This window comes from Chiloscyllium plagiosum, chromosome 26 (assembly GCF_004010195.1).
Source record: "Chiloscyllium plagiosum isolate BGI_BamShark_2017 chromosome 26, ASM401019v2, whole genome shotgun sequence".
NCBI classification, from domain to species: domain Eukaryota; kingdom Metazoa; phylum Chordata; class Chondrichthyes; order Orectolobiformes; family Hemiscylliidae; genus Chiloscyllium; species Chiloscyllium plagiosum.
This window is the reverse complement of record NC_057735.1, coordinates 43,212,546-43,240,122: the sequence shown is the minus strand read 5'-3', so window position 1 is coordinate 43,240,122 and position 27,577 is coordinate 43,212,546. Positions and strand designations below refer to the sequence as shown.

The 27,577-nt window shown below is 44.9% G+C and overlaps 1 protein-coding gene across 2 annotated transcripts in view; it reads left to right on the top strand.

The window, feature by feature from the left end:
- The window catches only part of LOC122563295 (ras association domain-containing protein 8-like), an 85,562-nt gene that overhangs the window by 17,441 nt on the left and 40,544 nt on the right, over nucleotides 1–27,577 (top strand). Inside the window, exons 2-3 of one of the 2 annotated variants that reach the window (XM_043716998.1) lie at nucleotides 14,386–14,653; nucleotides 20,389–21,179. In XM_043716998.1, the coding sequence (XP_043572933.1) occupies nucleotides 14,551–14,653; nucleotides 20,389–21,179 (894 nt within the window). In that variant the 5' untranslated portion in view covers nucleotides 14,386–14,550. Of the gene's footprint in view, nucleotides 1–14,385; nucleotides 14,654–20,388; nucleotides 21,291–27,577 lie in introns of both variants that reach the window. The other variant, XM_043716997.1, reaches the window with a different exon arrangement.

The following is a 27,577-nucleotide window of genomic DNA, read 5'->3' as shown; positions in this document are numbered from 1 at the left end:
CATTCGATCTCTGCGGTCTATACCTAACATATGCTTCCTTCTTTTTCTCAACCAAAACCTCAATTTCTATAAGTTTAAAAATCACACAACACCAGGTTATAGACAAACAGGTTTAATTGGAAGTACTAACTTTTTGAGCGCTGCTCCTTCATCAGGTGGTTGTGGAGGACACAATTGTAAGACGCAGGATTTATAGCAAAAGTGTACAGTATGATGTACAGACACACATCTGTAATCTATAAAAATAATAGGATGGTAATGATAGGGGATTTTAACTTTCCAAACATACACTGGGACTGCCATAGTATTAAGTGTGTAGATGGAGAAGAATTTGTTAAGTGTGTACAAGAAGATTTTTTGATTCGGTATGTGGATGTACCTCCTAGAGAAGGTGCAATACTTGACCTACTCTTGAGAAATAAGGCAGGGCAGGTGACTGAGGTGTCAGTGGGGGAGCACCTTCAGACCAGAGACCATAATTCTATTAGTTTCACTGGCTGGTGGTACCGGGAGTAATCCAGATATTACTATCCTCAAGAACATTCTTTTTAAATACCTGCCTAGCTTCCTATATTCTCCCTTCAGAATCTCATCCTTTTCCCTTCCTCTGTCATTAGTTCCAATGTGTATAATGACCTGCTGTAGGTCACTCTCCCCTTTGAGAACATTCTGCATTCTCTCCAAGATATCCTTGATCCTGGCACCAGAAGGCAACACACCATTCTGATTTCTCGCTGTCAGCCACAAACGTTTGTCTGTGCCTCTAACTAGAGACTCCCTTATCACAATTGATCGCTTGGAACCTGATGTACCTCTCGTTACGTTAGAGACTGTCCCAGTACCAGAAACTTGGCTGTTTGTGCTACATTTCCCTGAGAGTCCATCACTTCCTACATTTTCCAAAACAGCATATTTGTTTGAGATGGGGATAGCCACAGGATATCCTGCACTACCTGCCTCCCTCTCCTACCTTTCCTGGCAGTAATCCATCTATCTGACTGAATCTGTGATTTTTCTCCCTTCCCATAACTGCCATGTATCACATCCCCAGCTCCTATAAATTCCTCTACCTCTAACTGCCGCTCCAACCAATCCATGCTATCTGATAGGATTCACAACCAAAGACACTTCTTGCAGACATAATTATCAGTAGCATTGAAACTCTCCCTAATCTCCCACATCCAACAGGAAGAGCACATCACTCTACTAGAGGCATCTTAACAATCTACAGACCCAGAAAATAGCGCAATCTTACTGCTCTAAAAAAACACTGCTCCGGGCTAACTTAGCACCTAAGTTTTCTCTCTTAAAATTATAGTGAAGAGACAGATCTCAATAAAACATATAACCAAAAAGAATCCACTCTACTCACTATTTAAAAAAAGACAGCAAGGTTACACTTAGAAACCATACATTTATCTGCTCCTGTGCTGTGAGCTCGCCCACACAGGCGCCTCCAAGGTCAGCTGTGAATTTCGCTGTCTGTTAGTTTTTTTCTTTGATGTATCCCAATGGCCAGAAATACTTGAATTCAAACAGCAGAGACAGTAACTGTGCAGATTCACTCCTGTGTCAGACAGCAGTGTAGGTTTCTTTCTCTCTCTGTTTCGCTGACCATGTGGTCATTACCTTTGTTTCTCTTCCTCCTTTTTAAAGTGCTGTTGTTTTGGTCTCTTTTACCCCAAAGTTCCAAAACAGTGCAACAGATTATGAAACAGTAGTTACTCCTCCTGGAATTCAAGGAAATCAGCTCCAACACCTAAAATACCTTTTTTTAAAAAAAAGAGCAGCAGCTGTTGCATCCACAACTTTTTCCCATCATCCACCTTGGATTACCCAGAATCCTAAGGCACCACACAAATGCAAGTTGCTATTGTAAATTTTGAATTAGTAAATTAGTCTAGCAATAGTATATTACCATTGGAAATTATGATGAAAGTCATGTTTAAATTTTACAAGGAGTGCTGTAGATACTAACTGGATGTAGTATAGAAGATATATAAACTATTATATAGCATGGTGTTTAACTGAGTATTTGGCTGTTCAAAACCTGACCAAAGGAGCATCTCCTGATGGAATTTTTGATTGACCTCTAACTCAGAGCACTATGCTCTGACCTTCAACAAATGTAGAATTATTAACATTGAACTGTTATACAAGAGACTGCAGGTAATAGTGTTGCCAGTCTTTTTGGTACAGGCAAATTCCTTCGGTTGTTACATCATCACATTGGAATCATAGAATCCCGACAGTGTGGAAACAGGCCCTTCGGCCCAACAAGTCCACACTGACCCTCCGAAGAGTAACCCACCCAGACCCATCCCCCCCCTACCCTATAAATCAAATTGATATTGTAGAGTCGAATACCTGTTCTCAAGAGATCAGGATACAGTGCCTTGGCTGAGCAGAGTGGGTTTGAACTAACATAACTATTTGCAAACACCATTGTTTCTAGTGACAGCCTTAGCTTGGAAATAGACCCTGTCACAGAATTCTGCCAGTGCCATTGTTGGCAATGGGATATAGCACTTCTTCTAGATTTTTCATGCTAAGCATTCAGTCCAGTGAAGTCGGTCAGGGTTGTGAGTCCACACTTGAGTTTGCTGGACAATCTTTCTCTGAAGCATGGTGCGGAGGAGGAAGAGTTCAGAGCACACTGAGTCAACGCTGCTCCTATCTGGAGAGAATCTCCTTTAAAGGAGTGAGCAGCACTCTCTCCTAAGATCTATCTCCAATTAATTCTAACCAAGGTGCCAGTTTGTCATGGGAATGCGCCATCACTCAATGCAGTTCTGCCTCAGACTTTGTATTATCTGTTGGTCAGGGCAACGTAAATGAAGCATGTGTTTTGTTGAAGCATATTCACATAGATACATTTACCATGGGTTACTGTCCTAATAGCACAGTCATGCATTAGATATCCTGTCAGGAGTGAGAATCCCCATCTCTCAACATCAACCAATAACTTCACATGGGATCTACAAGCTATTACTGACATCCTGGACACTAGAAAAATCAACCAGCGAACAATTTAAGAATATTGTGTGCATTGCTCATTTTATGGACTCAGTCATCCAGCATAGAAACAGACCAATCAGTCCAATCAGTCCATGCTGATCATGTTCCCAAACTAAACTAGTCTCACTTGCCTGCGTTGGGCCCATATCCCGCAAACTTTTCCTATTCATGTACTTATTCAAATGTCCATTAGATGCTGTAACTGTACCTGCATCCACCATTTTCTTTGGCAGTTCGTTCCACAGACAAACTACTCTGTGGTAAAATAGTTGCCTCTTGTGTCCTTTTTAAATCTCTCTCCTCTCACCTTTTAAAATATGTCCTTTAGTTTTGAACTCCCCCACACTTGGGAAAAGGCCCTTGTTATTCACCTTATCTGTGCTCGTTATGGTTTTATAAACCTCAAAAAGGACACCTCTCAACCGTCTACACTCCAATGGAAAAGGTCCAGTATTTTCAGTCTATTTTTATGTTTCAATCCATCCATTCCCAGCAGCATCCTGATAAATCTTTTCTGAATCCTCTCCAGTTTAATAATATCCTTCCTATAACTGGGCAACCAGGACTGGGCACAGTACTCCAAAAGAGGACTCATCAAAGTCCTGTATGGTCTCAACATAATGCCCCAACTCCTATACTCAAAGATCTGAGCAATGAAGGCAAGTGTGCTAAATGTCGTCTTAAACATACAATCTAACTGTGATGCAAATTTCAAAGAATTATGTCCCCACACTCCTAGGTCTTTGTTCTTCAACACTATCTTACAAATATTTGAGATTCTAAAATAACATGGTCGGAATAAGATTTCCTCTAAGCCTCTGATTCCAAGTAGGACAGAGTCCTTCACCTTTTTGGGCAGCTCTTCAGGTTTGGGATGACTTGCTTGGACCTCCCTTCAATGGGTTCCGTAATGGCTGAAACGTTCAATGTACGATTTTTGCATTCCCTCTGCACATTCCCGTTGGAGTCTCCCAATGTGGTCGGTGACTTCCCAAATGTCTAGCCTGGCACAGGATCTCCTATAAGATCTCAGCCAGGATGCATTAAGGATATTTCCCAAAGGATGGGGACATTGACCAAGAATCAACCAATTGTTTCATACAACTAGTTTGTCTTTTGATAGCCATGGTAAGAAAGACTTGCGTTTATGTTTATGTTACTGTGTGTAGTTACAGACAGACACAGCAGTTGAATTTGCGCATGCAAACCTGAAGTCAGCAGTGAGATGCAGGCTTTCTCTACAACAAGATATTTGTTCCTAACATAGCATGCTTGTGTTAGCCTCCATGATATAAGACTTAGATGTCGGTAACATGGTCTGAGAATATTCAATAGATGTTTATCACAGTTCTTGGTAAGCATAAATATTACAGCCATAGACTGTAATTTAACGGTAGGTGATGGCCTAGTGGTGTTATTGCTAGATTATTAATCCAGAGACCCATTTCCACTGTCCTTCTGGGAATCTCCTGTCAGAACCAAGTACCAGGTAGAGTAGTTGGAGTTTTCAATTTCCAAATAGATTCTATTTCACTTCATGTGGGAAACCTGAAGTCAGCAGTGAGATGCAGGCTTTGCCTTCAGCAAGGTATTTGTTCCTGATGTAGCAATGTTTCCATTTGTCTCCATAACATAAGACCTAGATGCGGGTAACGTGATCTTAGAATAGATGTTTATTACAGTTCTTGCTAAGTAAATGTATTATAGCCACAGGTAATGTTCTAGGGGAGGGTTCAAATCCTGCTATGGCAGATAATGAAATTTGAATTCAATAAAAATCTGGAAAGAAGAGGTCAATGACAATCATGAAACCATTGCTTATTGTCAAGGGGAAATAAAAATCCTTCTGGTCCTTTAACGAAGGAAATCTGCCATCCTCACCTGGTCTGGTCTACATGTGACTCCAGATCCCAGCAATGTGGTTGTCTCTGGGCAATTAGGGATGGGCAATAAATGCTGGCCCAGCAAGCAATGCTCTTGTCCCATGGATGAATTAAAAAAAAATACACAGCAAGGAGCAATGGGATAGACTTGTTAGTGGCATGAGGGATATATATTTGGCAGGATCCCAGGGAGTCCTCCCTGGTGCTTCTTCAGAACAGGTTTCTCTGATAGTGCTGACAGGCTGTTTGATTTTCAGAGTCATGAAGACTCTGGCTGATATGTGGGATCCAGGCATCCTGAAAGCACTTCCACTGTCCTGGGAATCTCCTGTGAGGACCAAGTTCCAAGTTGAGTAGTTGGAGGACATTTCCACTGTCCTTCTGGGAATCTCCTGTCAGAACCAAGTACCAGGTAGAGTAGTTGGAGTTTCCAATTTCCAAATAGATTCTATTTCACTTCATGTGGGAAACCTGAAGTCAGCAGTGAGATGCAGGCTTTGCTTTCAGCAAGGTATTTGTTCCTAATGTGGCAATGTTTCCATTTGTCTCCATAACATCAGACCTAGATCTGGGTAACGTGATCTTAGAATAGATGTTTATTACAGTTCTTGCTAAGTATAAATATTACAGCCACAGGCACTTCAATGTCAGAATTAATATTCAGGTTATTTGGTTACAAACAATATGTTATGCTTCAAGTGGCCCAAGTCTAAGATGGAGTCAGAGGTCTTTATAGCTTCAAATCACATGCTATGATACAGTCATGCTATCATGAGCAGGTCTTTTAAAAGTACAACACACATTAACTAGAGACATATATTGGCATATTTGAAGGCAGCTGCTGAGGAAAGTTTTATCGAAGGGTAGCTGCTTGTGAATATCTTCTTCACAGAGCAGAGTTGGAAAAAAGAAAGCTGGAGTTTGCTTTGTCTTTTATTTTGTACTTTGATGTTTGATGGATGTGTATTAGTCAGTAATGCGGAATCACTCAGTTGTGGGTTTCATTCCTATTCCGGAGTTGTGAGCACACAATTGAGGTCCGTTGCAGCACAGAGTGGGTGCCACCCTTTAGAACATATCATCGTTCTATTGAGACACTCAGTCAAAGTCCTATCACCTTTTTGTGTGGACATTGCAGTGTTCTGAAGGAGACAAAGGGAAATCTCCCATGTTCCCCTGTTTACCAAGATTTATCCCTCAGCCAACATCACTCAATCAGATTAGCTGGTCATTATCCCCATAAGACCAGAGATATAGGATCAGAAATAGGCCTTTCAGCCCATCAAGACTGCTGTGCCTTTCAGTTAAATCATGATTGATCTAATAATCCTCAACTCTGCTTTCCTGCCTTTTCCCCATAACCTTTGATTCCTTTAATGATGAAAAATCTCTATCTTAACCTTGAATGTGCATTAGTGACCCAGCCTGAACAGCGCTCTATGGTAAAGAATTGCCCAGATTCACTACCATCTGAGAGAAGAAATTCCTCCTCATCTCTATCTTAAATATGTGACTCCTTATTCTGAGATTATGTCCCCTGATCCTAGACTCTCCCACAAGGAGAAGCAACCTCTCCACATCCACCCTATCAAGTCCCCTAAAAATCTTGTATGTTTTAATAAGGCATCATTCTTCTAAACTCCAATGAGCGCAGGCCCAACTTGCTCAATCTCTCCCTCAAAACCAGACTCTTCCTTACCTGGTGGGAGACTAAACATGTGGCGCTGGAAAGGCACAGCACATCAGGCAGCATCCGAGGGGCAGGAGAGTCAGTGTTTTGGGCATAACTCCTTCATCAAAAATGGTGGGGGTTGTGGGGATTAAGGGGGCTGAAAGATAAATGGGGGGGTGGGGATGAGCTGGGGGAGGCAGGTGGCAAGATGATAAGTGAATGCAGGTTGGGGGTGGTTATAGTGATAGGTCAGTAGGGAGGGCGGAGCGGATAGGTGGGAAGAAAGATGGACAGGTAGGATAGGTTGAGACAGTGCCAAGTTGGAGAGTTGGATCTGGATGAGATGGGGAGACGGGACATATGGAAACTAGTGAAGTCGATGTTGAAGGGTCCCAAGGCAGAAGGTGAAGCGTTCTTCCTCCAGTCAGTGGGTGGCATTGATTTGGTAGTGGAGGAGGGCTTGGTTCCAACCTATTGAACCATCTCTGGACTGCCTCCAGTGCCACAATATCTTTCCTTAAATAAGGAGCTCAATCTCAATGCTGTTGGTCAGAATTTGCTGAGTGAAAACTGGCTCTCATGTTTCTGACATTATAACAGGGGCTACGTGTTTAAAAATAACCTCATTGGTTGTAAATGCAAACTTTTTTTTAGAAAGATATTTTTATTGAAAAAGAAAATTAAGATTTTTTTACAAAATTACGAAAATAATACAAACTAGTGTATTCCACTTTACAATATGATAACACCAATATAAAATTAAATAAATTTAAAAAAAGAAAAAGAAACCCAACTAACTACTAATCTCTTCGACAAACAACCAAAACATAAAATAGGATATCATACATTACTAACAGTAAGCAACAAAGTCATTAAATAATTAGATACATGCTCAAAATAGATTTACATAAGTTACAATAGAACCCGTATTTACATGGGATTCTTCCTCCCCGGGGTCCCCAAACCAGCCAGAACCATTAACACAGCTAAACAAAAACCCTGGACAATATGGCTGAAATGTCTGTGTCGATGTAGTTCAAAAAGGGCTGCCATGTTTTATAAAATAATTCCATTTTTTGGTGCACCATATTTGTGAGGAGGTCAAGGGGGATATATTCCATGACTATCCTGTGCCAATTTGGGGGGCCCTCAGTCCTGGGGGGCCTTCAGTTGCCCAATTCACTAAAATATTTTTCCTCGCACAAAAGGAGAGGATAGTAAATAAGTTCCTCCCGTATACGTCCAGGGGGGGAAATTTGGAGAGCCCAAAAGTAGGGACGTTGGATCCAATCTAATCTCCGTACCCAAAATCTCTGTCAAGGCATTTGCTACTCTATTCCAATATCTACGGATCTTATGGCATGTCCATAGACCATGCGTGACAGTGCCAACTTCTATTTTACATTCAGGACACAGTGGGGATGCTCCTGCCTTGAACTTTGAGAGTTGTTCAGGTGCCATGTGAGCCCTGTGAAGTATCTTTAATTGAGTAGCCGCAGTTCTGCTACAAATAGAGATCTTTCTGGCATTTTCCCAGATGTCCTCCCACATTTCTAAAGAGATTTCAAATCCTAATTCTTGATTCCAGGTTTTATATAATTGTCCCATGTCCTTCGAGACCTTATTGTATAGTGAGTGATAAAGAGTACCTGACTGAGGGTGGCCCCATCATCCATAGCACTCTCCTTTCCCTTTCTGATTTGTAAGGATTGACTATCAATATGGTCGTCTTTTGTAAAAAGTCTCGTATTTGAAAATACCGAAAGAGATCCTTGTTAGGCAGTCCAAATTTCTGGTGCAGATGCTCAAAGGACATCATAACCTCCCCATCGAACAGGTCTCCCAAGGAGGAGATACCACTGGACTCCCAAATTTTAAATGGCGTATCCGTCAGCCCTGGCTGGAAACCTGATGCTCCCACTATAGGGGTATAAGGGGAGGTTTTTTGCAGATTACCCTCATTTTATCACATTATCCTCCAGACTTTAATCCTATTTAGTACAATAGGGCTTTTGAGGCGAGCCTTGAACAGGCGCTGTTGCTCTCCCTTTTGTCTTTTCCGGGTCACAGAATATGAGATGACCAAGCCTTGTGCATATGCCTTAGTGGTCTCCCACATCATCGATGGGTTACTGGCCAGACCTGAGTTGATATCCCAGAAAGTTTTGAATTCCTGTGAAAAATACTTTATAAATTTGCTATCCTTCAATAAGAAAGGATCCATACGCCAATGTCGGGGGCCTTTCCCATCATCCTTAGTCTTGACTTCCATATATACTGCGGCTTGATCAGAAATAGTTAAATTACCTTTTTTACAAGACAGTATCGAATTCAAAAGGATCAAGGGGACAAAATACATATCTATTCTGGTATGGCACATTGTGTGGGTTAGAGTAGAAAGTAAAGTCTCTGCCCTGGGGATGAAGACACCTCCACAAATCTACTAGTCCTAGCTCCTTATTCAGATCCACCAGCTGTCTTGATCTCAGAGATATACCCGTAGTGCTCCTAGGTATCCTATCCGTCTCGGGTCAATAATACAGTTAAAATCTCCCCCTATAATTGTATGGTGGACCCTGAAAGCCATTAACTTAAAGAACGTTTCCATTACAAATTTAAAAGGGGTGTGCCTGGGGGCAATAAATATTCAAAATTCCATATTCCTCTCCATATATTAGGGCTTTGATTAATATACAACGTCCAGACTCATCTTTTATCTGGCTTAACATTTGGAAAGGAAGATTTTTCCAAATAAGAATGGCTACCCCCCTACTTTTTGAGCTGAAAGATGAAGAGAGAGCCTGATCAAACCTACCCTGTTGTAGCTTCGAGTGTTCCTTATCATGTAGATGTGTCTCCTATAAAAGAGCTACATCAATCCTTTATTTTTTAAGACTTGATAATATCTTTTTCCTTTTGATTGGTGAATGGCTCCCCTTGACATTCCAGGTGCACCACCTAAATGAATGGCCAGCCATGATCATCCAGGCAAGGCCCGAGACCCCCCCCCCCCCCCGGAGGAAGAACCCCACCCATAAGACCTTGAATAAAGACCATAGAAAATTCACAAATACAAAAATTCTTTAAAACATTTAAATCAACACAATTAAGAACTACTCCTAAAACATATTTGAAAGACTTTCCCTCTTGCTCCCAGGGGGCACTACTACCTATCAATAACCCCACCATAACCTCTCCCAGCTAAGGCCCTGCTCTTGGCCCAGGCATTACAAAATGGAGGAAATAAATTCAAGTGTCTTATAAAACCAGAGTTAAAAGTGAATTACCCACTGTGCCCTCCCCCACACCAACACCTAGATACGTTTAATAAAACAATACAAAACAGAAATATATAAAGTTACAAAATTACAATCCCAGCAAGTATTAGGCAACTAAGAAAAAAAACTCCACTCAAAACCCCACTGCTGCCTCACAGTGCCAAAGAACCCGGTTCCATTCCCGCCTCAGGCGACTCTCTGTGTGGAGTTTGCACATTCTCCCCGTGTCTGCATGGGTTTCCTCTGGGTGCTCCGGTTTCCTCCCACAATCCAAAAATGTGCAGGTGAGGTGAATTGGCCATGCTAAATTGCCCGTAGTGTTAGGTAAAGGGGTAAATATAGGGGAATGGGTCTGGGTGGGTTGCGAGTCGGTGTGTACTTATTGGGCTGAAGGGCCTGTTTCCACACTGTAAGTAATCTAATCTTTAAAAAGAAAACGTCCCCCACAAATCACGTAAGCTGTGCGAGCTATAAAAAGGAGAGCAAAGAAAGAATAAAGAACAGGCTCCCCCTCTCAATCCTCAGGGAAAGATGAGTAAAAGAGAGATGGAGAAAGAAAAAAAGGTAAACAAAGGGATGGCAAAATAAAGTCATGCAGTTCAAGTCCCGCAATCTATCTGAGAGCATCCAGAAATTCTTTTACTTTCTCCAGTGATCCAAAGTTATAACGGATCCTCCATGGCTGAAGCGCAGCGTTGCTGGATATCGCATGGAGTATTGAATATTTAAGTCTCTCAATCGCTTCTTCGCCTCATCGAATGCCCTCCTCTTGTGGACCACGACTGGAGAGAAATCCTGAAATAGCATTATCTTGGAGCCCTTGTACATCATGGCCTGGGAATCCTTCCCCAGGACTCTCGAGGCCTTTCTGAGCATTTGTTTTTCTTTATAACATTGGAGTTGGGCTAGAACCAGGTGTGGGCACTGATGCGACCCAGGCCTGCGTACAGCAACACGGTGGGCCCACTCCACCTGCACCCGGCCCAGCTCCGACTCCAACTTCAATAATTGTGGGAACCATCACTCCAAGAAATCCACAAACTGGCCTTCCTCTTCCAGTTCGGGAAGGCCCAGCAACCGAATATTTTTCTGAGGTTGTCTATGTGCTCCTCCAGGGTCCGGACTCGCCACTCCAGGGCCTGGACCTGACCGACGGATGACTCAGCAGCAGTCTCTGAGGCCGCGGCCTGTTGCTCCGCCCCTCCGACACACTGCTCGAGTTTTTCAATCTCTCGGCCATGCTGTCTCTGTCTGTTGTGAGCTGCGGGAGTTTTTGCCCTTTGGTGCTTTTTTAAAAATGACTAAACTGTTAAAGTTTGATGCAAAATGACTAAGAGTGCTGCGCAAAAGCTATCTTGAATGGTTTAAAAGGTGAGGTGAAGGTGGGCGTCCCACTTTGTCCGAGTCTTAGGCAGAGAACTGAAGACACAGACCTACTGCATCGCCACCATCTTGGATCTCCCGCAAACCTTTTTCTTACTACTTTCCAGGTGGTCAGTCATTGATTTGTGATTCTGTCCTAATCGTAGACATGAATCAAACACATACAACTGAAAATAAAAATACAATTATATCCTTTCCTGCAGTGATTGTGACAAGGTCAGCCAGGGGGGCATCGTGGTACATGTGTTCCCTGATTGGGGCTGTTAACCTGGTCCAATCAGGGAGCCCTGGCTGACAGGTACAAACAGGAAGGTCAGAGGTTCTGTTCACTCTGAGAGCTGGCTCTGATGGAGCAGGATCAGTGTCTAACTCTCCATGTGTAAATAGAGGGTGACTTGGTGATGGGACACTGGCCTCAGTCCTGTTATTTCATTTCCCTGAGCCTGCCAGCGGTATCCTGTCGTGTGTTAAGGTCAATTGTGATGGACAGGGTGCTGTGTTTTCTTATTGAGTGAAATGCTGACACCAGCCGTGGAATCTGACCTCAAATATCTGCCAACTTAGGAAGAGACAGCAGGTACTTCTTGAAATAACCGATATATTTGCCTTGTTTGCTCTGACCTTTGAGTATAGGAGTTGGGATATCATGTTGATGTTATACAGGATGTTGGTGAACCTCTTCTGGAGTCCTGTGTGCAGTTCTAGTCAACCTATAATAGGAAGGATATTATCAAACTGGAGAGAGTTCAGAAAAGATTTACCAGGGTGTTGCTGGGAATGGAGAGTTTGAGATATAAAAATAGACTGGTTAGGCTGGGACATTTTTCCCTGGAGCGTGGGAGGTTGAGGCGTGACCTTATTGAGGTTTATAAAATCATGAGGGGTGCAGATAAGGTGAATGAAAAGTGTCTTTTCCCTAGAGTGGGGGAATTCAAAACTAGGGGCATATTTTTAAGGTGAGAGGAGAAAGATTTGAAAAGGGCATGAGGGTCAATTTTTTTAACACAGAATAGTTCGCGTGTGGAGAAAGTGGTAGATGCAAGTACAGGTACAACACTTAAAAGACATTTGGATAAGTTCGTGAATAGGAAATGTTTGGAGAGATATGGCCCAATTGCAGCACATTGGATGAGTTCAGTTTGGCAATATGGTAGACATGGACTAGTTGGACTGAAGGGTCTGTTTCCATTTTGTATGACTCTATGACTGAGATGAACATGAGAATGCTTTGGAAGTGCACAGCATTATAACAAACTTAGAAGGTTAATGAGACTGGAGGTTAGCCATTCTGCAAGTCAATTAGATCATGGTTAATCTACACTTCAATCTCAACAACCCACATTGCTCCACAACCTTCCAGACCCTCCACCAACAAAACACAATCACAGCCTTTGAAAGGTCAAGTCGTTCAGTCTTCCTCTTGTGTTCCCTGTCCAGTGACAGGTCCCACACAAATCTCCTACAAGGGTAGATGAAGAAGGATGGAATATGGAATCGAACCCTGCACTGTTAGCACTTAATGACCTACACAGGCCACCCAGCCAATTGCCCCATTCCCCACTCTCCCCAACGCCCCCCACCACCACCAAAAGGATTCAGAGTTGCTATGGCAATGTACATTTTTATTTGCATGTTGTAGCTTGGAGCTATGGACAGTGATGGGGGAGGATCCAATTTTCTACCACCATATGGTTGACCAGGAATCTCTCTCCTCCTATCGTCTGTCGTTGGTGCAAGTTGGAAAGATTTACAATGTGAAACTCAATCTGGCTGTGTTAAGAAACTACTTTGCTTGGTCATCAGGTCTTAGGTTGGGGCTGGAACCTGGAATTTCTGGTTCAGAGGTGGGGATGCTCGCCACTGCATCTACAAGACCATCTCACTATTCAATACCCTTTGGGGAAAAGAAATTGTTTTCTGATTTTAATCAATAAGGAAGTCAATGTCACTGGGCAAAATGTGGAATTGAGTATATCAATCTGCCGTGTTTGCTTTGATTTTTTTCCTTTATTTTATTAAACAATACACAGTTTACAAAACAATTAACATTAACAGCAGTATCCAGAGTAACAGCAAATTACAAGGGAGAGGAGCCGCAAGGGTAGGTCCCAAACCCTACCGTTCAAACCGTTTTCAGGAAAATGAGGATAAACGTTAAATCCCACTTGCAGTCATCGCAAAACAGTAACAATGACAAATACATATAAGACAGTCCAATTACATTTTAAAAAGTGCACAAAATACAGAGTTGAAAAATGTGGTGCTGGAAAAACACAGCAGGCCAGGCAGCATCCGAGGAGCAGGAGAATCGACGTTTTGGGTATAAGCTCTTCTTCAGGAATGAAGCATAAAATACAGACCCAGCCAACAACCCAGTAAGCCCCTTTTTCCCCCCCCCCCCCCGCCGCCCCGATCCCTCTCACCTTCCGGCCACTCTAAGGCAGTCTGCCCCTACTGGCTCTCGGTCCACCCCATGCCCCTTCCGCTATGACCTCTTTGAATGGTGGAGCAGACTCAATGGCTGACCATTGCTCCGACATCTTATGTTCTTATGGACTCCAGTTTTCTCATAGCTGCAAAAGGGGGTTCAAGACAAAACATGAGATGGATATAATTGAGAATAACAAAGGGTTGGATAGGATAAATAGGCACAGTCTCTTCCCTGCGGAGGGCGAGTCCAGAATTAGAGGGCATAGGTTTAGAGTGAGAGAGGAAAGATATAAAAGGGACCTAAGGAGCAAATGTTTCACACAGAGGGTGGTACATGGAAGGAATGAGCTGCCAGAGGAAGTGGTGGAGGCTGGTTCAATTGTAACATTTAAGAGGCATTTGGATGGGTATATAAATAGGAAGGGTTTGGAGGGATATGGGCTGGGTGCTGGCAGGTGGGACTAGATTGGGTTGGGATATCTGGTCGGCATGGACGGGTTGGACAGAAGGGTCTGTTTCCATGCTGTACATCTCTATGACTCTATGATTCTATGACTTGGTATTGGGGTTATAGTGAGCAAAATGGTGGAAACAGGATGTCCATTCAATAATTTTCAGCCATTGTAAACCATCACATTAAAGCTGTCTGTTGTGATTTTGGCAGTGAAAGGCGATGTATTTCTTTCATTACAAAGTTCTGGTTTCAACTTTCTTTTCCCAGGCTCTGTCTTCACCCCAGTGAGACGCATGCTCAGTGTCCATCTAAGGAGCGGCCATCGAATGTCATCTTGAAGGTTCAGCATTGGGGTGGGTCCCTCTTTCCCCTTCTTCACACCCCTCGCCACCTCAGCCCACACCCCCGCATCTCCTGCTAGAGCTTTGGACCATGGAGTTGAAGGTGTGGGTGGACGGGGTTCAGCGAGTGGTCTGTGGAGTCAATGAGAAGACCACGTGCCAGGAGGTGGTCATAGCCCTGGCACAGGCTATGGGTAAGGAAAGTATTCTCTGTCTGGTGCTGGGTGGTATCTGGGAGGACTGACCTATATCCCTCAACATCCTGACTTTATTCCAGATGAGAACTGGCAGGATCACCCTCGTCGTATCAAGGATTTAGGTGTTGGGTGGGGGGGGGTGGTCTGTACTCATTGGAGGTTAGAAATATGAGAATTGGCTTTAAAGAAACATTTAAGATTGTTCAGAGGCCTGACAGGATAGATGCTGAGAGGTTAGAGTCTAGGATCATTAGCAGTTGGCACAGTGGTTGTATGGTCAGCACTGCTGCCTCACAGTGCCAGAAACCGGGATTGACTATCTAAGTGGAATTTGCACATTCTCCCCGTATGTGCATGGGTTTCATCTGGGTGTTCCAGTTTCCTTCCAAAGTCCAAAGATGTCCAGGCAAGGTAGATTGGCCATGCTAAATTGCCCATAGTGTCCAGGGATGTGCAGGCTAGGTGGGTTAGCCATGAGAAATGCAGGGTTATGGGAATAGGATGGGATGCTCCTCAGAGGGTCACTGCAGACTTGATAGGTTAAATGGCCTCGATCTGCACTACAGGGATTCTATGACATAATCTCATAATAAGGGATTACCGATTTAACACCAAATTGAGGAGGAAGTTCTTTGCTCAAAGGGTAGTGAATCTATGGAATTCTTTCTGGCAGAGAACAATTTAGTTTGAGTCATTAAGTATATACAAGGCTGAGATCAAGAGATTTTTTAATCCATGAGGGAATCAAAGTTTATGGGGAAAAAGCAGGAAAGTGGAGTTGAGGACTATTAGATCAGCCATGATCTCGGTGAATGGTAGAGCAGAGTCAATGGTCCACTACCTCCATTTAACATTTATTTCCGTGCTCTTCTCAATTCACACAATGACTGTAGACCATTTTTGTGGGGGATGGGAAGAGATGTGATTGTGGGTTTTGCCCCTGACTCTGACCCCTTCAGATTATAAAGCCAAGGAACCGTAATTCTGAGACACACTCAGAAAGTTGGAGGGATTTCTGTCCGATGGGATGCTTCCTAAATGGATCTACTTCCCTGATAACTCTCTCTGATGGTTTTACTCCTTCCAAAACACATAGTGTTGGGAGATGAAAGAGGCTTCATCTTTACACGTTACTGGCAATAGAGGGCAATAAAATCTTTGGTTTTTAAAGAGGGAATTATTCTGCCTTTGCCATGCTGAAGGAGGATGACAAAATGGAAACAAAAAAGGACAACTTTGTAAGTATAAAGTGTAAATCAAAAAGATGCCCAAGTGACACATTATATTGGATTGTGTTATTTTCCAGGCCCCTGGACGCACTTAAAAATTGTCATTTGGTTTCCTGCTTATAATAGTTCCCTGTTATACAACCCCTTTTTGAAATTGGGGAATTCTAATTCTGGCATGGCCAACCACCTGGTCACGTAGCACTAAGAGGGGCATATATTCTCTCCCCATAACTAAGACAGGCTTGATTAGGCAAAAGTGAGGACTGCAGATGCTGGAGATCAGAGTCTAGATTAGAGTGGTGCTGGAAAAGCACAGCATCCGTGGAGCAGGAAAATCAATACTTTGGGCAAAAGCCCTTCATCAGGAAGCAGGAAGCCTCCGGGGTGGAGAGATAATGGGAGGGAAGGGGTGGGCCTGGGGAGAAGGTAGGCAAGAGTACAATAGGTGGATGGAGGTGGAGATGAAGGTGATAGGTCAGAGAGGATGGTGAGTGGATAGGTGGGAAGGAAGATTGGCAGGTAGGACAGGCTTGATTACCCTGGGGCTTACCTGGGATCTACTGACCTTGCCCCACAATCCCTGCTTTCTCTTTCTCTCTCCCCATGCCCCCCCCCCACCACCACCAAGGAATTTACCAGAAGGCTGCCCAGACTGGATGGATTCAAATGGGCAATCTGCCTATGGGGAGACTGGCAGCTTATTCCTGAGGCCTAATGTCAGGAAGATGATGTGCGCCCTTCTTTATATGTTGAGAAACAGACTGTAATGAATATTCATAGTAAAGCTGTTAATATTGTTTCTGACGAAGAGACGAACCTTTAAACTGAGAAGAGGTTAACCTAACTAGAAAGTTTTTTAATAAAAAGTCAAACACGTGATACTATTCAGTTAGTTTCTCTGGTGCAGTTTAAGTAAAAGCCGTCCCCGAAATCCTGAATTCTGTTGGACCTTCCTCCATATTTCTGACAAAGTTAGATTGGCGCAACAGTAGACCGTCAGTGGATTCAAGACACTAACCCCTCGCTGAAGAAGGGCTTATGCCCGAAACATCGATTCTCCTGCTCCTTTGATGCTTCCTGACCTGCTGCGTTTTTCCAGCAACACATTTTTCAGTTCTGATCTCCAGCATCTGCAGTCCTCACTTTCTGCTAATTGATACTAACCCCTTGCTGCCAATATTACCATTTTAGTCCAATGTAGCTGCACAGTGGTCAACCAAGGTGATGAGTGCCCCATCTGCTGGAAACAGCAGGCATTGCAGCTTACTCAACAAAATCAGAGCACCCGAGCTGGAAGCTAAACTGGACAATTAACCAAGGAGGAGAATTGTTCTGGACACCAACAGCAGACAAAGGAACATTTGACATAATTGTAATGGATTCCACAGGCTGCAATTTAACACAGGCATTATTATAGGTTATTTCAAATATATCCTCACATGAGCTGAATTAATGGACAAAGAAACAGTTTACAAAGTGGCTATTGGTATTGGTCTGCTGATAGTATCACTGGTCATTTCTCAGCCATTGTATAATGGTCCAGCTAATGAACTCATCAGGAATGTGTTCATGCATAACAGCCCATATGATTACTGTCTCACAGTCCAGCCTGACCAACATAAAAAACTTGAATTTATATAGCAGCCTTCACCAACCACCAGATGGCTCAAAGCACCTTACAGCCAATGTAGCAGTGTCACTGTTGTAAGATATATGGCAAACAATTTACACCCAGCCATCTCTTACAGACGTAATAATGATCAGATAACCTTGTCACTTTTTGCAATATTAAGTGAAAGGCAAATTTTGTATATATTAACTCCCCTGCTATTCTTCAAAATATAGTGTCATGCAATCTTTAACATAGACATGGTGACTCAATGGTTAGCACTGCTGCCTCACAGCACCTAGGATCCATGTTTGATTCCACCCTTGGGTGACACTCTGTGTGGAATTTGCATACCCGTTCCATGTAGAGTCATTAAGGTGTACAGTATGGAAACAGACCCTTCCGACCAACTCGTCCATGCCGGCCAGATATCCTAACCTAATCCAGTCCCATTTGCCAGCAGTAGCCATATATCCCTCTAAACCCTTCCTATTCATGTACCCATCCAGATGCCTTTTAAATGCTGTAATTGTACCAGCTCCACCACTTACTCCGGCAGCTCATTCCATACATGCACCACCTTCTGTGTGAAAAAGTTGCTCCTTCGGTCCCTTTTATATTATTCCCCTCTCACCCTAAACTTATGCCCTCTAGTTCTGAACTCCCCCACCCTAGGGAAAAGACCTTGACTATTTACCCTATCCATGCCCCTCATGATTTTATAAATCTCTATAAGGTCACCCCTCAGCCTCCAATGCTCCATGGAAAACAGCCCCAGACTATTCAGATTCTCCCTATTGCTCAGATCCTCCAAACTTGGCAATATCCTTGTAAATCTTTTCTGAACCCTTTCAAGTTTCACAACATCTTTCCGATAGGAAGGAGACAAGAATTGCATGCAATATTCCAACAGTGGCCTGACCAATGTCCTGTACAGCCGCAACATGACCTCCAAACTCCTGTACTCAATACTCTGACCAATAAAGGAAAGCCTACCAAACGCCTTCTTCACTATCCTATCTACCTGCGACTCCACTTTCAAGGAGCTATGAACCTGTATGCCAAGATCTCTTTGTTCAGCAACACTCCTCAGAACTTTGCCATTAAGTGTATAAGTCCTGCTAAGATTTGCTTTGCCAAAATGCAGCACCTCACATTTATCTAAATTAAACTCCATCTGCCACTCCTCAGCCCATTGGCCCATCTGGTCAAGGTCCCGTTGTGCTCTGAGATAACCTTCTTTGCTGTCCACTACACCTCCAATTTTGGTGTCATCTGCAAACTTACTAACTATACCTCTTTTGCTCACATCCAAATCATTTATATAAATGATGAAAACTAGTGTATGCAGCACTGATCCTTGTGGCACTCAACTGGTCACAGGCTTCCAGTGAAAGACAACCCTCCACTGCCACCCTCTGTCTTCTACCTTTGAGCCAGTTCTGTATCCAAATGGCTAGTTCTCTCAGTATTCCATGAGATCTAACCTTGCTAACCACTCTCCCATGAGGAACCTTGTCAAACGTCTTACTAAAGTCCACATAGATCACATCTATCGCTCTGCCCTCATCAATCCTCTTTATCACTTCAAAAAACTCAATCAAGTTTGTGAGACATGATTTCCCATGCACAAAGCCATGTTGACTTTCTCTAATCAGTCCTTGCCTTTCCAAATACAGGATTTCCTCCAACAACTTGCCTACCACCAAAGTCAGGCTCTCACCAGTCTATAGTATCCTGGTTTTTCCCTACCATCTTTCTTAAATAGTGGCACCACGTTAGCCAGCCTCCAAGCTTCCAGTGCCTATCTGCATGGATTTCATCCAGGTGCTCTGGTTTCCTCCCACAGTCCAAAGATCTGCTGGTTAGGTGGATGGTCCATGTTAAGTTGGCCATTGTATCCGGGGATGGGTTAGGTTAAGAAGAGCAGCAACACTGGGAAAGGCAGTGTTACAAGGATGGGTGGGTTTAGTGGGATGCTCTTTGGAGGGTTGGTGTGGACATGATGGGCCAAATGACCTGGTTTGATACTGTAGGGCTTCTAAGATAGACCTGAGGTCAGATGTGGTTAACTTTCCATCTGAAAGATAGCATCTCAGACAGTGTCAGCTTTGAGTTTTACACTGGAGATCTGAGGCTGCATTTTACAGACCTCATCCAATATCTCCCCCCGCTCCCCCCCCCACCCCGACATCAACAAAGGCATGTTCTTGGCAGAAGAGAGTAAACATGGTGGGTAAAGGCAAAATACAGTCGATCCTGATATAACACAAATAGTTCAGGTTTCACACAATTTCATGTTATAAGAAATCACTTAATAGCCATGCCATTTAGACTAATGGGGCCAGTATAGTGTTACAGCCAATGCAGGTAAGGAAAGTTCACATTCTACAAGTAACTGTCTAAATTCCTCAATCCCGTTAAAGTCAATTCGCGTTGAAGAAACGCGTGTTATCTCAGAACAGACTGTGCTGCTGATGCTGGAAATGTGAAACGAGCACAGAGAAACTCAGTGGACCCTGGTGGTGTTTGTGGAGCGAGGAACCGAGTGAAACTTTCAAATCTGGCATGGCTACTTCAGAACTGGTCTTCCTCAGTTCTGAAGAAGAGTCATATCAGACTCATAACGTTAACTCTGTTTGCTGTCTTCAGACATCACAGGGTGACTAGCCACCATCCTCATGCCAACCTACAGGGGGTGGATAAACTGCCTGCAAGCTTGTCTATCCAGCCTTAGGTCTACTGAGCTGCTATATAAATGCAAATTGTGAAAGATGCTATATCAATGCAGATTCCTTTCTTTCTATTGTATTGAAAACTATGAGCCGCATCTCACTTTCCTCATATTACAGAAACTTGGCATTAGCAACTCTCTTTCTCCATTTAATTTGCAGGCCGGACTGGACGCTACACTCTGAAGGAAAAGTGGAAGGATATTGAAAGGCATTTCACACCAGAGGAGAAACTCTTGCCATCCCTCAGTAAATGGGGCCAGAAAACTAAGGATGTTCAGCTGATACTAAATCGCACTGGGCCTTCCCTCAACCTGCGGCCTGTATCAGACAAACACAGACCGGAGAGGAACATTCACAGACAGAGCCTTCCCCCGTTGGCAAAACTCCGGAATAAAAGTGACAAAAACAGTCACGTGAAGGAAGCCAAGAGGAAGTCCCTAAATTTTGCTGAAGGGGCTCGAGAGTGGCTGGGGTCGTTCGGGAAGAGCAAGGAAGGAAAGGTCAAAGGCAAAGGCGGCGAGCCTGAAAAGGAGGCCTCAAATTCTGATCACCGTCCGGGAGGGGAGCTGAACCAGCTACTCCAGCGTCAGCAGGAGAAGCTGACCAGTCTTCAAGCTGAGCTGGAGGCGAGTGAAGCAGAAATCGCAAAGCTGCAGGAAGACAGTGAACCAAGCACCCACACTGAGATCATCAGGATCCAGGAGCTGATAGACGAGAGAAGTGCTGAGGCAGAAGAGGTGGAATTCTGGGAGAACGAACTGAAGGCCGAGCAGCTCCACGGGGGAGAACTCCGGGAGCAGCTGAAAGAAGTGAAGGAGAAGCTGGAGGAATGCGAGGAGAAACTGAGGAACTGCTTGCTGAAAGCCCAGGGTCTGGCAGCCGACCTGGAGGTGGTCAGGTCTCAGAGGGAACAGCAAGAGGCCAAATCCTGCCATGACATCAGGATCAAGGTAGAGGAACTGAAAGAGGAAATAACTGTTAAATCTCAGAAAGCTGTACGCCTGGAGGAGGATGTAAGGCTGGTGGAGAAGGTCATTGAGAGGGTGGAAAATGAAATTCAGGTCAGTCTGTAGGAGAATTTTGGACAATCCCAGTGACATTTTTGTGTTTGTATGAATAATTTGTCACTGCTGAGAGACTAAAGAGCTGTGGAAAGGATATTGTTTTTGCTGGACTTTTTGGCAAATAAACATGTTGTGTCCACATGTACCCAAGATAGGTGTACCCTCAATGTGACTGTGCCACGTCAAAGGGGCAACTGAAAACACGTCCCAAGCTAATCCCATCCTCTCCCAAAGATTCTTGATGGTCTTTTATCTTATACACACACACACTCTCACACACTCTCACACACTCTCACACACTCTCACACACTCTCACACACTCTCACACACTCTCACACACTCTCACACACTCTCACACACACCACTGAGCTCCAGACTCAACCAGCTCCACCAATAATGAGGGTTCAGCTCATGACACCAAATGCCCCTACCCAGAACAAGGAAGTGAATTAGGAAACTGAGATGGGAGATGGGCTTTGTACCCATTACAATAACATCAGGAAATGATCAGCTGGCCTGATAAACCTGTGCCACATCCCTAGTGACAGGAATACCCTGACTAAATGTTTCTATCCCATCTCCCACTCTCTGTTTCCAAACACCTACAGCTATGATTCACCTGAGAGACGGGACCAATAAAGGGAGGAAGACCCCTAGAATAGTCTCTCTCAACCTGTTTCGGCAAATGAGAATCAGCCCAGGAGATCACAGGGCCCTACGTGTGCATCAGCTGTTCACCTGCTCACCTTCAATTTGTGCTGATCTCTGACCACACACACACACACTCCCTAATCCTGTTATTAACCAGAAGTGATCATGAAATCCCTATAGTGTGGAAGCCGGCCATTCAGCCCATCAAGTCTGCACGGATCGTCCAAAGACCCACCCCTCCCTACCATATCCCCATTACCTCACATTTGCCATGGCCAACTCACCTAGCCTGTACACATTGGGGAATCTAGCATGGCCAATCCATCCAACCTGTACATCTTTGGACTGTGGGAGGAAACCGGAGCACCCAGCAGAAACCCACGCAGAGAATGTGCAAACTCTATACAGATAGTCACCTGAAGGTCCTGGCACTATGTGGTTGCAGTGCTAACCAGTGAGCCACTGTGATCTCATTGGAAGGCAGGAGTCAGCATGTTTCTCATTTTAGAGGGAGTGGGGGAACAGGCATCTTAAGGAAATTTCCTTTGGGGGACCAGTGGTACAGAGCAGTGCCTGGCAATACCCATAGGGGGAGCATTGGCTTCTGTGTTTGCCTCTTGTCCAGTGAGCTCTCACCAGTGCTCCATTCTGGTTCAAACCTAACATTCCAAAACAATCAGCATCAGAAAAATAATCTCAAAGGACAGGATTGGTTCAATGTGGGAGAGTTTTAAGTGCGAAAAACCTTTAGCATGTTATCTCGGGGTTGCCAGATTCTGACCGTGTCAGAGACAAAAACAGAAGTTGCTGGACAAACTCAGCCGGTCTGGTAGCATCTGTAGAGAGAAATCAGAGTTAACGTTTTGGGTTCAGCAAGTCCTTCCTCAGAACTGATGGTAGCTACGAAAAAGTTGCTTTTCTTTTTAGAGAAAATGGGGTGGCAGTTGGGGGCAATGAGTAAATAAGCGGGGATGGAACCCAAAGAGAGAATGGTTAGACAGAAAAGGGCTGGAAACAGTCAGCCTGGGAGAATGAATGGATGCTAATGGGGACAATTCGCGGCTAACAATGGGTTGTGTGTAGTAGCAGACCATGTGATAACAAGGCCTGTTGGGTGGGGGGCTAGGGTAAGGCTGTAGAGTGTATTTCAGAGAGCGTGATAGCACACACACTGACCCAGTCACAGGTTAACATGAACTCGTATGTGGTGGGATGTACATACTGATTCCACTGCTAATGCTAGCAGCCTTGGATCCTGTGCCTGTCACAGTGTTAGTGGGCCAATTATGTGCTTGGTATTCGGAGCATTGTTCAGTCATCATGGGGACTTAGTGGGGTTCCTCATTTAAATAAATGCCAGCCTTTGGGTCTATACTAAACACAGAAGAACAAATGGGAACAGGAGTGGGCCATTTGGCCCTTCTAGCCTGCTCTGCCATTCAATACTATGGTCATGTATTTCCATGTATTCAGTCTGGAGACCAAGTGTTGCTCCTGTACCTGCAGTTGCCAACTCTGGAGTTATTCAGGAAGGTGTCATCCCATGACTTCCTGCCTCCAACCACCCTACTCATTGACCCTTCAACATTTCTGTCCTCATGGCACACTCTCTTCCCAGAAATGAGATGTAGGCAGACTCTTTGTTGTTCAATTGGTTGATTCTTGACGGGAAGACAGCCAATCATTTCTCTCCCTCCCTCTAGTATTTGGATGAATAAAAAGCAAAAGTATTCAAAAAAAATTGAAACAAAAGATAACACTTCCTTCTGGTTTTATTGTCCTTTCTTTCGTTACTCAATTGAGGCAGTGTTTTAGGGTGATCAGGATACCAGGCCTATCAGCGTGGATTGGAACCCGACAGTGTTCAGCCTTATCTGAGAGGATTTAACCAGCTCCGACAGTCAGCCTAGAGCTCCTGTACATTCCAGTAACACACCGCACAATGTGTTCCTCTCCTGAGCTATTGGAGGAGTCTACTCACACAACAACAAACCTAAATGGCTAGATGCTTGACGAGTGCCCATACTTGCACCAAGTCTTGAACATAAAAACAAAGGTCTTAGGAGCAGGAGTAGGACATTCAGTCCATCAAGCATGCTTTGCCATTACATTAGATTGGGTGTGGTCTGAACACCACCTTTCAGTCTGTGTGTGTTCCCCATTCCCGTCTCTTTCTCCAATTCCCTCCCATTAGGTGGGTTAGCCATGGGGAAATGCAGGGTTATAGGGATAGGTTGGTGAGGGGTGAGTCTGGGTGGGAAGCTCTTTGGAGGGTTGGTTTGGACTCAATGGACTGAATGACCTGCTTCCACACTGTGGGGTGTCTATGATTTCCTTTCTCTCTCCTGTACTCTCTCCCTCTTTCCCATCCTTCTCCGCCTCTTCCATTCCCTCCCTTTGCTTTCTTGGGGGGAAGGGGTTGGTGGGGGGGTATTGGATTGAGGTTCCATAACAATCTGCAATCACTCACAGTATGAATGTGGACAATAGGTCCTTTGACCATGAAGCACACATTGTACCTTGACCCTCCAGCTGTTGTTCACGTTCCTTCCCAGTCCTGATCTCTGGACTTCAATCTGTAGCTTTGTCATAATCCTCACCCACTCTCTTGCTCAGGAACACTTATTTCCATTTTCATTTCCTGACCTGAGTTGAGGCAGGACTAATGATTGAATCTGCAATTGCCCTGTCCTCTCTGGCTTGGCTTGATAGAGCTTTATGGTTTGGTACTGGTGTGCTCCTTGTTCAATTTGCTGTGTTGAAATGCCCCTCTCCCTCGGCTTATCCCATGTTACATAGGATCACCACAATTCTGGTCCGCTTTTGTTCTATGGACCTAGCAAGTGGTAGATACTTTTCCTGCTGCCCGCCTTCCCCATGTATCCAGGTTGTAGACTGGCACCAAGCATGCCAGCACCAGTAGCTGGCTTCTGTGGCCAACCAAATCTGGAGCATCCTGAAGCCCATAGCTAATCCACTGAGCCTACACATGGTGCCTCACAGCACCAGGGACTCGGGTTCAATTCCAGCCTCAGGTGACTGTTTGTGTGGAGTTTGCACGTTGTCCCCGTGTCTGCATGGGTTTCATCTGGGTGCTCCGGTTTCCTCCCACACTCCAAAGATATACAGGTTAGGTGAATTGGCCATGTTAAATTGCCCACAGTGTTCAGGGATGTGTAGGTTATGTGCATTAGTCAGGGGTAGAGTAGTAGGGTAGGGGAATGGGTCTGGGTGAGTTACTCTTCAGAGGGTCGGTGTGGACTTGTTGGGCCAAAGGGTCTGTTTCCACATTGTAGGGATTCTATGACTGGGGATAATTTAGCAAGGCCAAACCACCTAATTTGTACATTTGTGGACTGTGGGAGGAAACTAGAGCACCCGGAGGGGACCCACACAGACACGGGGAGAATGTGCAAATTCCACACAGACAGTCGCCCAAGGCCAGAATCAAATCTGAGTCACTTGAAAACACCTACGCTGTGAGGCAGCAGAGCTAACCACTGAGTGGCCAGCCGGTGCCTCTGGGAAGTATCCCTGTGGAAACATCTTTAAACTAAATAGGGACTAGGTATTTTATTTCGCTTGCCTTGCATCGAGCTGTGCTCACTGAGCTGTACCACACAACCCTTGTTCCCTGTCTCCCTCACTATCCCCCCAGGGTTTAGATGCCGTAACTGGATTTCAGAGATTCAATCTAGACAAGTTCAGCTTTCCTGGATCTCACCCGGCACTACCAGAAACCGAATGGCTTTCACTGTATGATTTCCTCCTGGACACCCCGTGCTGGCCTCTTACCATCCCTCAAACACTTTATCTCCGAATGCCACCGTGACATAGACCACCTCAACCTGTCAACACCCTCCCCCACTCCAACTTCTCATCCACACAATGTGCAGCCCTCCACTCCCTCTGCTCCAACCCCAACCTCACCATCAAACCAGTGGGCAAGGTGGGAGGGCGCAGTGGTAGTTTGGCGCACTGACCTCTACACCGCTGCAGCCAGGCGTCAACTCACTGAGACCTCCTCCTACCACCTCCTCGACCACAACCTCCCCTCCCATCACCAAACCAACACCTCCCAGACCATCCACAAACTCATCACCTCAGGAGTTATGCAAAATGACTGCCCTGGTAAACTGATTGTCTCTGTCTCTGCCTGCCCTACTCACGGCACCTCCTCATTTCTCAAATCCGTCCCGTATCCTTGGTCCATGAACTCTTCACATATATTCGGGACATCACCCACGCCCTCTACCTGCTCCATGACTTTTCAATTTCCCAATACCTCTTCTTCACCATGGTTATCCAGTCCCTATATACTTCTATCTCCCATGACCAAGGCCTACAAATCCTCCATTTCTTCTTCTCCTGCCAACCTAACCAGTTACCCCTCCACTGATACACATTCAATTGGCAGAACTGGTCCTCACACTCAACAACTTCTCCTTCGAATCCTCCCACTTTCTACAGACCAGGGGGGGTAGCCATGGGCATCCACATGGGCCCCAGCTGTGCCAGCCTCGTCATTGGGTATGTGGGACAGTCCATCTTCCGTAGTTACACCGGCACCATTCCCCACCTTTTCCTCTGCTACACTAAGGATTGCATCAGCGCCACCTCATGCTCCCACAAGGAAGTTGAATGGTTCACCAAAACCTTCCATCCTCACCTCAAATTCACATGGACCATCTCTGACACCTGCCTTGCCTTCCTGGACCTCTTCGTCTCCATCTTCAGCAACCAACTTAATATGGACATCTACTTCAAACCCACCAACTCCCTGGACTACACCTCCTCCCTCCCCTTCTCCTTACTCCCAATTTCTCCACCTCCCAGGAAGAGCAATTCCATTCCAGAACATCCAGATTGCCTCCTGTTTCAAGGTCTGCAAATTCCCCTCCCACGTGATCAACCAAGCCATCCACCACATCTCCTCCACTTCCTCTATCTTGCCCTTGAACCCCACCCCTCCAATCGCAACAAGGATAGAACCACCCGGTCCTCACCTTCCACCCTATGAATCTCCGGATACAAACACATTGTCCCTCGCCATTTCTGCCACCTATAGTCAGACCCCACCACCAGACATATAGTTCCCTCCCCAACTCTTTCTGCATTCTGCAGCCACCATTCCCTCTGTGACTCCCTCGTTAGGTCCACGCCCCACACCAACTCACTCTCCACTCCCGGCACCTTCACTTGCCATTGCACGAGGTGTAAAACCTGCACCCACACCTCCCCCCTTATCTCTGTCCAAGGCCCTAAAGGATCATTTCGAGTCTGGAGGAGATTTTCCTGCACATCGACCCACCTCATCTATTGTGTATGTTGCTCTTGATGTGGTCTTCTCTACATCGGGGAGACAGGATGCCCACTCGTGGAGCTGTTCAGGGAACATCTCTGGGAGACAAGCACTGAACAACCCCACCGTCCGGTGGCCGAACACTTTAACACCCCCTCCCACTCCGCTAAGGATTTGCAAGTCCTGGGTCTTTTTCACACCAAATCCAAGCCACCTGATACCTGGAGGAAGAACGCCTCATCTTCCACCTTGGGATCCTCCAACCACAATCAATGTTGATTTCACCAGTTTCTTCATCTCCCCTCCCCCCCACCTCATCCCAGATCCAACT